Source organism: Phascolarctos cinereus, unplaced genomic scaffold (genome assembly GCF_003287225.1).
Source record: "Phascolarctos cinereus isolate Bilbo 61053 unplaced genomic scaffold, phaCin_HiC Scaffold_4;HRSCAF=312, whole genome shotgun sequence".
Taxonomy (NCBI): domain Eukaryota; kingdom Metazoa; phylum Chordata; class Mammalia; order Diprotodontia; family Phascolarctidae; genus Phascolarctos; species Phascolarctos cinereus.
The window spans coordinates 581,652,389-581,665,873 of NW_027555847.1; the positions used below are offsets into that span (position 1 = coordinate 581,652,389).

Below are 13,485 nucleotides of genomic sequence, written 5' to 3' on the forward strand. Positions count from 1 at the left end.
GAAGTCCACAGTATGACTTGGCCCAAGTCTTAGATTGCCTTGAGGACACCCTAGGCACTACATGTACCTCCTAGGCATTTTTAACATTTTCTATTTTATAGCTGGAAAAGAGTCAAAGGTGTAATAAGCTTTGAACAAAATCCCATAAGTCATCAAGAATCCATTCACTAAGTAACTGAAAATATAGTCTGATGGCATTTTAGACAAAGTCCAACCCACCCTCTCCTGATTCCTGGTCTAGTACTATTTCCACTATTATAATCACACATTCTCTGACATAATATATGCCCCCAAGGTTTCTAACAGAAGTCAAAATTCAAGCAAATTAATTCTTTGTTTTCACTGACTTTCATTACGTTACAGGCCTGCATGCAAAAAATGAAGAAAAACAGTTAAGAGTACTAAGAGTACAAAAAACATTTATAATCAACTTCTTTAGGAAGCAGCATGGAACAGCAGAAACAACACTGGCTCTCTTATCAAAAGACCTGGGTTGAGATCCCATCCTGGACACTTACATTACAATATATGATCTTTGAGCCAGTCCCTTTTTCTCCTTGGTCCTGTTTTCTCATTTGCATAAAAAGGGAGTTGGACAAGATCAATCAATCTTTCCATAATCCTACGCATTTTTATATACATTTAAAAAACATTATTCTAAAAAGGGTTCCACAGGCTTCACCAGATTGCCGAAGAGGACCAGGACACAAAAAAGTTAAGAATCCCTGCAAGGATTTAAAAGGAGGAAAACTATAGAACCACAGGGGAGACATCAAATTAAACTGCATAAAGATAAGAAACTGTTAACATTTTGTTTTCAAATACTACACCACTACCTGAATTGCCCGGCTCTTTCTCTTACTTTATGAACCTTACCATCTTCAGAAAGAGACTCAAAACTTGTAGGCTGCATCCACCATGTGTTCAGTTTGATCCACAGTGTAGTACTTCGTTCTGTAAAACTATTTTTCAGTGGTTTGAGTATGTGTATATGTTGTCGCTCTAACAAATCATAGCTCTTTGAAAGGAGTTATTAGACCTTCTAACAGTTCATTCAAAATGCCTCTTTTAATATTTCCTACATAGCAGGCAAAAAGTAAACATCTTCCCTGACCTCTTTCCCAGAGAAGTCAAATTGAAGGTAGTTAATAATTGGCCTAATCTATCACAATCAGGAGATTGTTTCTTGATTATAAGATAATCATTACCTCTTCATTCTTATTCCACCTAACCTCCCCTTCTAACCCTCCACAGCACCCCGCCAAAAAAAAGTTAGGTAAGTGCAACAAATCATTAAGATTCTTGACTCTCAACAATGAGCCCAGCACCAAAGAGACTTGCCTCCATTAATCAGGACACATCTGTCTATCTTTGCTGTTGTTTGAATGTAATACTGTGAAACATGCTCAGAATTGCTTCTTAGTCAACTAGATGGTACTCACACAATTAGGTTTAATTATGTCTCCTTTGGGCATAGATCTGACAGGATGATTCCATAGTAAAAGTAGATGGAAAACTCAGGAAAAAAAGAAAACATTAACTCGGAAGGGAAATTGCAGTTACAGTTAAGCAGGCTAATGTACAATCCAAAGTAATTTCAGTGGATGTAGATTTACAGATAGAGAGGTAAGAGAAAAGGCCTCTTTTACCTTCACTGTTTTCAGAGTTAAAAACATTAATGACAGTTTTGATCACTATATTTATGTCACAGAATGTATAAGCAGGCATTAAAGAAATGGACTTCCCAACTCTAATCATACTTATAGCTCAGAGATTAGATTTTGTATTTGGCCCAATACGCCCACCAGTAAATCTTTCCCTTGCCTCTCATCTATCAGGATATTTTCTACAAAAACTTCTCTTTCATTCAGTAAGCTATCACAAAAGTAGAGGATAATATAAATGTGTTCTTTAATTCATATTATTTCTTCATTAATAAGATAACTAGTTAATATGAAAAAAAATTAGATAAGACCTAAATGATTAAATTTCAAATTGACTACACATTCATGGTTAGTAAAAAGAAAACAAAAGCTTTACTCTCTTTTTTTTTTTGGGGGGGTCCATTAATGAACTATCAAGAACTTTTACTGACTTACCTGCTTAGAGTATCTTACCTTCAACAATGGGAAAATCTTTTAAAGTAGTCAGTAATCAATTCAGAGATTTGGGGCTTAAATTTTAGCTGTCATCATGATGTTTGTTCAATAATTACATAGTATTATTAGAAACTCAGGATTAACCATAATAAAGCAAGATTTCACTATTCCTGGGGGCAGGTAGGTGGCACAGTGGATAGACTATCGGCTCTGAAGTCAGGAGACCAGAGTTCAAAATCAGGTCTCAGAACAAACACTTGACACTTATTAGCTGTGTAACCCTGGGCAAGTCTCTTAACCCCGGGCAAGTCTCTTAACCCCAACTGCCTAAAAAAGGGGGGAAAAAGATTTCACTATTCCTATCTTAATGGGATTTTTTAAGACTAAAGCAAAAACAGCATTCTTAATTGTTTTCATTCAACTCTGCTATAATTTGTTATAATTGTTTCAGTAGTATCCAACTCTTTGTGACTCCATTTGGAATTTTCTTGGCAAAGATACTGCAGTGGTTTACCAGTTCCTTCTCTGGTTCATTTTATAGGTGAAGAAACTAAAGCAAACAGGGTTAAGTGACTTGCTGAAACCAGGGTTGCAGGTGTAATAAACACTGACTTATTACTTGGACACTTGCTATGTGCTATAGAGCCTGAAAAAAATCTTGCTGTGTTCATCAAAATAAAATATAAGTGGTTTAGATTTAGCAGAGGAGAGAAACAATGGAATAAAAGAGAAATTCCTTGATACTTTAAGATTTTAAAAACATTCAATCCAAGCTATTTTTCTTTAAGGAATCTGAGTGAATTTATTATATAAAATTATGATTGGCAGGATACAGAAAAAAATCTTTTAAAATGTACATTACTCTTTAATCTGTACACAAGTATTACAAGTACCAATCAAAATGCAACTGGAAGAACTCATTTCAAACTACCAAAAACTTGAAGTTACTCAAGTTACAAAATGTTGTGTAAATAAATGCACTTCAAAATACATATTTCTGAATTTTTAAACAATTAGCAGGGTACACAATCATTAATGCGATCATACATTTTTTACTTACAGAAATCAACCAACAAAAACACATGGTTAAATCTTTTACAGATTAGTCAAACTAGGGCATAATTCAGGGCATACTGTCACGCACATTGGTTGAATAGTAGCGCTTTTTACTAAATGATTTTGTATCAAATAATAAGAAAACTAATTTTCTCTTTTAATAGTGATCCAAGAAAATGTAAAATAAAAATCAGAAGCCAGTTTTGTATTCTGTATGCCTCTGGAGCATTTGCACTGATTGTCTTTTAATTTCACTATTAGCTCTATCCAGTTCTGTCTGCACGATCATAAGATCCAAAATGGGAGAGCTACATAACATATGAACCATTAAATAAAACTGAAATTGTAAGACGGAAAAATATCAAAATTATTAAATGCATCCCCAGAATCAGGCTAGAACCTGTGCCTCTAAAATATTATTTTAGAATGTACGTTGGCTAAATCAGTGGTAGAATTTTGGCCCTGAAGGCCAAAACAAATGGAAGGAGGCACTGTAAATAAGACGGCTGACTCATTACAGCAAATAATATAAAACATAATTTTAAGTTAACACAAAAATATACAATCACTTTGAAAATAGCAAATTATAAATTCAAAATCAAGCCATAATGTAAGGTGATAAATTGGTAAGAATGCATATGCACTGTATAAAAACACATCTAAAAACAATATATTGTACCTATGCTCATAAGTGCTATACATAGAATATATACTAAATTCAGGCTACATAATGAAGAATCAAGACCCCATGTTTATTTCAATTTCACATTTCAGAATTCCTGAGTCTTACCAAAACAACAACCATCAAAAAAAACCTTGTTCTTTAAAGAGGAAAATGTCCCCAAATTTGGACATGTAACAGTAATATAGTTATTTTCTTAAAGCTGAAATCTGGGGAAAATATACTTGAATAAACCTATAAAGTTTATTTAAAGCTTAATTTTTACATGGAAAAAAAGGCATTGCTTTTTTTTTTAAAGGCCACCTGTGTTGTATTTGCAGTATTAGTAATTCCAGCATTTTTATGGGGAGAAATTTCTCCTTTTAAAAGCCTAATTATATTTTATAAATTAAAACCAAAAAAATTTGTATTTAAAAAAAGTTTTTAAAAGTAGAATTGCAAATGTAACAGCCCTTTTATGAAAGAACTTGTGAGGGCAATATGTCACTGTAACACAATTAGATCATGAGTTTCAATTCTAAACCAACCTTATTGAAGTCACACAGTCCATCAACTATGCTATAGCTTCCCTTTTGCTTTGCATATTACACAGTGTAAATAAAAAAGATATCTTAAGAGCACTTCAGTCCCACAATGTAGGATATAAGCTTGTGAATATGCATAAATGGCCCTGCAATGATTTGATGATATACAAAAATACATTCAACCAAAAGTTAATGTCTGTTTTTTAAAATAAAAAGGGAAGGGGAAGCCAAATGGTCCCATAATATATAAAATACTGTTTATCAGTTTCAGAAATATTTCCAAAGCAAAGGACATTCAAGAATATTGTACACTAAATTGCATACTTTTATGGTTCTTTATCATTAAGAAAGATACACACAACTATTCACAGACTTATAAATAAAAACGCTATGAAGAAAAATATTGGGCTATTTCTCCATTTAAAAGGTACACAGAAATAAAATAATTTTAAAAACAAAACAAAAAGTCACTAAAGTGCAGACCTACAGGCCATTACAGGCATAATGAATGGTAAAAAGGTGCAGTCAAAATTACAACTAGATTTAAATTCTTTACCCCTTAATGGTACTCCACTTAAAAACAAAACAAAAATCCATTGTGCAATTTAAGAACTGGTCAGTTGGTTGTGCCATAATACAACTTGAATTTTAATTTCTAACCTGACTTGGCCCACTAGTGAAGTGATTTCTAGGCATTTAGCAACACATCAGGTTCCTAATAATTATGTACATTTTTGAACTGGGCTCATACAACATTGATTCCACCTCCAGAAAATGTTAAAGTCCTCTTGTTGAAGAATGAAGAGCCACTGGTGTTTGGTTTATTGCCTTTAACAATAGAAGTTTTCAGTTCCATTTCACATGCTACAATTGCTGCATTCAATTCCACTTGAGCTCGATGTACTACATAAAACATGAGGCCTATACTTATAACAATCTGTGAATAAAAGAAAAACATTAAGAATTGAAAATATGCTTATAAGGAAAATGCTCAAAATTTTTAAATATTTAAATTCAAAGGAAAAATAAATTCTTTCTACAAATTTTAATATAGGTAAGGTTTTTTGAAACTCTATTACAGAATAATATCGAAGGGGGAAAACTATTATTATCATTACTACTATTATTATTTAGTAGGTGGCACAGGGGATAGAATGCTGGCACTGGAGTTAAGAAGACCCTTCAACTCTAGCCTCAGGAGCTTACTAGCTATATCACCCTGAACAAGTCACTTAATCTCTGTTTGCCTCAGTTTCCTCAACTGTAAAATAAGAACAATAATAGCACCTACCTCCCAGAGTTGTTGTGAGGATAAAATGACGTAACATTTGCATATGTCTATAAAAATTTACAAGTAAATATGTATAATGTACTATATGTTATTACTGTTGTGGTGATATACTCTCACCTTTCTTAGCTGCTTTCCTTGAGGGTAAAAGCAACCAAAATTTATGAGTTATTTTTAAATTGTGAATAAGACAAACTTATACAGCTCCATTCTGCCCATCCAAATTATGTATATTTTATACAAGTCAATGAGCATTTATTAAGCACCTACTATGTACCAGGCATGGTGCAAAATTCTGGGGAAACAAAGAAAGGAAACAAACAAAAAAAGTCATTGATCTCAAAGGAGTTCACAATTCAAAGGGAAGACAACATACAAACCACTTTATACAAACGGGTTTGATACAGAAAAAATTGAAGATAATCACAAGAAGAGGCACTAGCATGAAAGTAATGGCTGAGAGGCTTCTTGTGCAAGCTGGGAATTTAGCTGGGGCTTGAAGGAATCCAGAGAAGTCAGGAGGCAGAGAGGAAGAGGGAGAGAATTTCAGGACTGGGGAAAAGCAGTGAAAATGCACTGAGTTGAGAGATAGGAGTGTCATGTTTCACAAATAAGAGGCCAGTTATTCCTGGATAGCATAATACATGGAGGGGAGTAAGGTTTAAGACTGAAAGAGAAAGAATGGGTTATGTTATGAAGGGTTCTGAATGTCAAACAGAAAACTTTATATTTGATCTTGGAAGTGACTGGGAGACAATGGAGTTTACAGAGCATAGAGTGACACGGTCAGACTTGCCCTTTAGAAAGATCACTTTGACAGGTCAGTAGATGATGGACTAGAAAGATTGGTGGTAAGGAAATCCACCAGAAGTTATTATAATAGTACAAGCATGAGGTGGTAAGGGCCTGCACTAGGGTGATATGGCAATGTCAGAGGGGAGAAGGGAACTTAGATAGAATTGAGAGCATTCATAACGGGCTACATGTGGGGGAGTGGGCTATGGAGTATGAGAATGAGGAGGATGATACTTAGGTTGTAAGCCTGGGTGATTGTGAGGATGATGATGCCTTGGACAATAATAGGAAAGTTAGGAAGAGAGGAGAGTTTGAGGGGAAAGATAATGAGTTCAAGTTTGGACATGATGAGTTTAAGATGTCTACAGGACATTCAGTTTGAGATGCCCAAGACTGGAGATCAAGAAAGAGAATGGGGCTAGATAAATAGATCTAATAATAATCTGCAGGGAGAAGATAATAGAATCAATGGAAGATGATGAGATCACCAAACAAAACAGGACTGAAAGAGAAGAGGATTCATGACTCAGCCTTGGGGGGCATGCACTGTTACTGAAACATGTGTGCCCAAGTTAAACTGCTTTGTTGTGCTAAAAAAAAAATGTCCTACAAGGAATGATGTATTTCTATAAGTGAGATTTTTTTAAACCAAATTTTGCCGTTATAATTAGTGGAGGCTAGACATGTGATTAAATCCTGTGCCTTAGATGGGCAAGGAACCACAGAAAATGGAAGAGGTGTCAGACAAGCAAATGTCAAGTTTTCAAAGAAAGACTAAAATTATGGAATCAGGAAACTAAATAATTGAATTTGATGCCAATCTCTGACAAATTTAAGAATATATTTGGAGTACTACATTAAACAGATTATTTGTGAGCACTCTGGAAGGTAGTTACTAGGAACCATGAGATTCACTATGAAATCATGCCAAACTAACCTCATTTCCTTTTTTGGAAAAAACTGCTAGATTATTGAACCAGATAAATACCAGTCACACTGTCTTCATTTAAACTTAGATCACAGTCATAAATTTAGAGTTGGAAGGACCTAATGGTCATTTCACATCTAAACTCCTTATTTTAAATATGAGGAAAAGGAGCTTCAGAGAAGTTAAGTGATTTATACAAGTAATAAGTAAAAGAGTGAGGATCTGAATATAGGTCTTCTGATTCTAAAGCCTGTAATCTTTCTACTATATCTCACAATACCCTTGTATGAAAAAAGACAAATGTAAGCCATGTGACTGTCAACTTAGATCGACCAAATTAGAGTGTCTCTAATAGTGGGCTATCAGGTTGACACACAGTAGTTCAATGTTTAGGAGGCCCTGAAGGAAAGTGTGGGAGAGAAGAGGTAGTAGACTGACTATCAAACTGGAGGTCTACAAAAACATTGTGCTGACCTCACCGTTGTAGGCCTGTGAAACCTGAACAGTATACCAGCGCCATGCCAGGAAACTGAATCACTTCCATTTGAATTGTCTTAGGAAGATTCTGAAGATCACCTGGCAGGGAAAGATACTAGACACTGAGGTCCATTCTCAAACTAGACTGCCAAACATTCAAACTCTACTGCAGAGAGTGCAACTAAAATGGGCTGGCCACGTTGCTCAAATGCCAAACGTACGTTTGCCTAAAAGACTGTTTCATGGAGAACTCACACAGGGCAAGCACTCATATGGTGGTCAGAAGAAGCAACACAAGCACACTGTGAAAGTTTCTCTATGAACTCTGGAACTGATTGGGTGACATGGGACACACTGGCATAGGATAGCCCAGCCTGGCGTGCCCTCATCAGAGAAGGTACTGTGCTCTATAAGCAAAGCAGAATCAAAGTAGCTCAAGAGAAATGCGAGATGTGCAGATTTAGAGACTCCACCCCAAAAGTTCACAGGAATTATTTGTGCCAGACCTGTGGTAGAGCATTCTGAGCTCATATTGGTCTCATCAGACACAGCTGGAAGCACTGTAATTTGACTCTAACATAGTGATGTCATTTTGGTCCTCTTGAAAGACAACCATTAGGCTCTGTTTATTCTATCCTGTTCAACATTTTTATCAACTATCAGGATGAAATAAAGGCATGCTTATCAAATCTGAGAATAACCTGAAAATGTTGATAGCCTGGAAAAATAGATCAATACGAAAAGCATGAAATGTAACAGAAATAAATTTGCATTCAGGCAAAGAAAATAAACAAAAACTGTAAAAGATAATAAGAGGTTACTTCAATAAGTTTAATAGACTTTCACGGAAAAGATGTAGAACATTTAGTCAACTACAGACTCTTGTAGAATCATAAGAAAGACAAAACATTTAACAAAAGAATGAATGAATATTTAAACAGTACTAACAGAAGCACTGTCATCAGATCAAAGAAGATTTATTTTGTGCCAGTCAAACAATACCTGGAGTATTAAGCATAACTCCAAGTTCCATAAGGACAAAATGGAGTACATCCAGAGGAAGGCTACTAGGACAGAAATAAGGTCTGAAAGTATATTATTAAGGCAGACAAACTGAAGGAATTAGGGGTATTTAACCTAAAGAAAAGAAACATGGGCAGGAAAGGGAAGGAAAGTTAATGGCTATCTTAAAACATTTGAAGAGCTGTGATAGAAGAATTATAATTATTCTAATTCCAGAGGATAGAACTAGTACCAATGGGTAGAAATTACAGGGATGCAGATGTCACCTCAAAAAAACTTCCTAAAGCTTTCCAAAACTACAATTAGCCACCTCGTTAAGTTACAAACTCCCATCACTGAACACATTTCAAGCAGGTGCTAAATAAGTATCTGTTAGAGATACTGTAAGGGAATTTTGTTCTGTTTTCTGTATTAAGTAAAAAGGTACGACTAGATGACTACCTACACTTTCAACTAAGATTTCATTAGTTTTCTACAATGAAGTGAGAAGCAGCTCATTAACAGAATGCTGCTACTTGCAAATGGACAAGATACCACATTGCTAAGCATGAAACAAAATGAAATGTCAATCAACTCCAAATTGGGCCATAAAACCACAATAAACAAAACAAGGAACACTGAAAACAAAAAGAGGCCATTAAAACAATAAAATGAATTAGAATTAGAAGGGAAAGGCAGTCTCCAAACTTCGCAGTCATTTGGTGGTTGTATTTTCTCATTAAAACAATTTCATAGCTTTTAGGCCTCCATTTTCTACAACAAAAGGTTAATAATAATTGTTCCCATGTATATAACAGGAAAACAAAGCACCTCCCACATAATAACTCTGTGAGGTGGTTAGTACAAGTACTATTTTCTCATTTTAGAGACAAAGAGACTAACGATCAAAGATTGCTTCTACTCCCAGTAGCAACAGAGCTAACAAATTAAACCCTGGTCTTCTAATTCCAAGTCTGGTGCTTCTTCTATTTGTTGTCTAATGTGACTCAAATATAATAGTAATGGTATTATTTCTATTGCAATTTGTTTCAAAGGAAAAATGTATTTAGAATTTTAATTCAAGATACCAAGGAATACAACTGACCTTGGAGGAGCAGGCACCAGCAACCCAGCATTAGTCACTTGTTAGCTCTCATACATAGGAGACATTTCTCTATGTCAATCGTTCCCCCTATGTTCCAAATTAGGGAACAATAGGTGAACTGCCCCAAAGGCGTGAAGAGGTGCCAAACAGCCTTGACTGCACAACTAAGTCAGACTCTAAGTTCTTGGCAAGGAGGAGTTCAGTAAACATGAATATAACCAATCAAAAGTGTTGTTCGTTCAGTTAATCTGACGTCAGAGTTTAATTCCAATGGCTTTGAATGGTTCTAAAAGGTTGGGGTTTTTTACTGAATTTGGATACAGCCAATATAATTTACAAATAACTTTATATTTAATATAAACACAAACTACAGAAGACATCCACTGTATTCGTAACCATTGTTCTTGACTGACCTGATAAATGTGTACACCTCAATATTTGTGTGGACAGAATATTTTCTTGTATTCTAGCTTACGATGAACATTAGATATTTCCTCAAGCTAGTATTTTGTGTATTGGTTTATTTTGAGAAATTACATCTGTGTACAGAGACAGATAGTTTAATGGATATTTTACTTATCTATGTCTACATGTAGGTATAATTTCAACAAATGTAAAATGCAATATGATAATGTGTTTATAACCTACAATATGTGTATTCCTGGTACACAGCAGGATTTTAATAAATGTTTATTGATTGGAATGCTGTATTTCATTAAGAGTTCATTTTTTTACCCTGTAAATTTTGTTGGGCATGTTAGACATCATGGAGAATGAAATCAAGTGGGTCTTAGGAAGCATCACTAACAATAAGGCTAGTGGAGGTGACAGAATTCCAGTTAAGCTATTTAAAATCCTAAAAGACAATGCTATAAAAGTGCTACATTCAATATGGCAGCAAATTTGGAAAACTCAACAGTGGCCACTGGTCTGAAAAAGATCAGCTTATATCCCAATCCTAAAGAAGGGCAATGCCAAGGAATGTTCAAGTTACCAGAACAATTGTGCTTATTTCACATACCACCAAGGTTATGCTTAAGATTCTTCAAGCTAGGCTTCAGTAATATGTGAACCAAAAATTACCAGAAGAGCAGGCTGGTTTTCAAAGAGACAGAGGAACCAGAGAACAAATTGCCAACATTCACTGGATTATGTAGAAAGCAAAGGAGTTCCAGGGAAACATCTATTTCTGCTTCATTGCCTACACTAAAGCCTTTGACTATGTGGATCACAAAAAAATGTGGCAAGTCCTCAAAGACATGGGAATTCCAGATCATCTTATTTTTCTCCTGAGGAACCTATCTGTGGGTCAAGAAGTAACAATTAGAACAAAACATGGAACAACTAATCGGTTTAAGATTGGAAAAGGAGTACAACAAGGTTGTGTATACTGTCACCTTATTTACTTAATTTATATGCAGAGTACATCATGCAAAATGCCGGGCTGAACAAATCATAAACCAGAATTAAGGCTGCTTGGTGAAATATCAACAATCTCAGATATGCAGACAATACTACTCCGATGGCAGAAAGTGAGAAAGAATTAAGTCTCTTGAGGACAAAAGGGGGAAAAGTATAAAAGCTGGCTTGAAGCTTAACATAAAAAAAAAACCCTAAGATCTTGGCAATAGGTCTCATCAATTCCTGGCAAATAGAGGGAGAAGAAATGGAAGTAGAGTCAGATTTTATGTTCTTAGGCTCAAAGATCCCCGAAGACAGTGACTTGCATCCATGAAATTAAAAGATGTTTACTTCTTTGAAGAAAAGCTATGGCAAATCTGGACAACAACTTAAAAAGCAGAGACATCACCTTGCTGACAAAAGGTCCATAGGCAAAGCTATGGTTTTTCCAGGAGCAATGTTTGGCTGAGACTGTTGAACAGTGCAGAATCAAGCTTTTAAATTGTGGTGCTGGAGAATAATTTTGAGAGTCCCTTGGACAGCAAAGAGGTCAAATCAGTCAATACTTAAAGAAATTAATTAATTCAGACTATTCACTGGAAGGTCAAATATTAAAGCGTAAATACTTTGGCCAAATAATGAGAATTCAAGCCTCATTAGAAAACACCCTGATACTGGGAAAAATTGAAGGCAAAAGGAAAAGGGTATTAACAGAGGATAACATGAATAGGTAATGTTATGGAAGCAAGGAACGGGAGCTTGGACAAACTTTGGGAGATAGTAGAGGACAGAAGGGCCTGGAATGCCATGGTCCATGAGGTCACGAAAAGTCAGACACAACTGAACAACATGTTCACTCAATTATATAACACAACATCTTTTGCCTTTTGAACATCATATTCCTAGTTCTCTGCTCCCTTATAGCGGTAACTAAATCTTACGTTCTCCTGACTGTTGCTCCTTAGTAATGAGCTTTCTGATCTCCTTGCCTCAAGTTTCTCCCCACTCTAGTCCATCCTCCATCCCGCTGTCAATTTAATATTTCTAAAGCACAGATCTGACCATGTAAGCACTCAACTCAATAAACTCCAGTGGCTTCTTATCGCCTCCAGGATCAAATATAAAATTTCCTATTTGGTATTCAAAATCCTTCACAAGCTGCTCCCTTCCTTCCCCTCCCAGTCTTCTTGCACTTTCACATCCAGGGACGCTCACTTCCTCTCTCTTCCTTGCACAAGACATCTATCTCCAAACTCCAGGCATTTTCACTGGCTGTCCCCCATGCCTGGGATACTCTCTCTCCTCATCTCTGCCTTCTGGCTTCCTTCAATCACATATAAAATCCCATCTTCTATGAGAAGCCCTTTCTGACATCCTTTAATTCTAGTGCCTTTCCTCTATTGATTATTTCCAATTAACTCTTAAATATCGTATATGGTTTATTTTAGTGTTGTCTCCCCCATTGCAAGCTCCTTGAGAGCAAGGACTGTCGTTTCCCTTTCTTTGCATCCCCAACACTTAACAGTGTTTAGCACATATTTGACACTTAATAAATGTATGCTGATTGATTTGACTGTTGGACTTGACTTGTCCCTTTTCTGCCACAAAGGATACAAGGGGGCTTGCTACTCTGAAGAATAATATTACTAAGTAAGCAGGGCAATGATTGGCAGGACCTGGATAACATCTAATTATTTGTATACCAGAATTTTTATAAAACCTTATTTCTGGCTTTATATATTATCCAGTGAATTTTAAGGCTCCTTTTATCTCTAAGAATTCTGCGAATAATAATTCTAACAAATACTAATTTCAGGAACTTGCTATGAAAGAGTAAAGTAAGCTCTTCACACCACACATCTGTGGTCTGCAATTTGCTGCAGTCCTTCCATGGCAGCAATGAATAAAAACTGAAAACTCATTTCAGTTACACCTATTAATGAGATAAAAAGGCAAACAGCAATTATACCTCACAGGTATTCTGAATATTTACAGTGGCTAATGATGGGCTATGGCAGGAGACAGAGGATATTAGGTTCTGGAGGAAACAATAACAAAAAAAGATCTTTAGGGTCAACATGCTTTACTTGGTTCAGTGAAAAAAATTATCCTTTCAGTCTCTGTCTGA

The 13,485-nt window shown here is 35.6% G+C and overlaps 1 protein-coding gene across 2 annotated transcripts in view; it reads right to left on the bottom strand.

Annotated features, from left to right (window-relative positions):
• Positions 1–2,875: 2,875 nt before the first annotated feature.
• The window catches only part of TMEM64 (transmembrane protein 64), a 31,788-nt gene continuing 21,178 nt past the window's right edge, over positions 2,876–13,485 (bottom strand). For both annotated transcript variants that reach the window (XM_020972893.2, XM_020972891.2), the window contains one exon: positions 2,876–5,298. In XM_020972893.2, the coding sequence (XP_020828552.1) occupies positions 5,107–5,298 (192 nt within the window). In that variant the 3' untranslated portion in view covers positions 2,876–5,106. The remainder of the gene's footprint in view (positions 5,299–13,485) is intronic.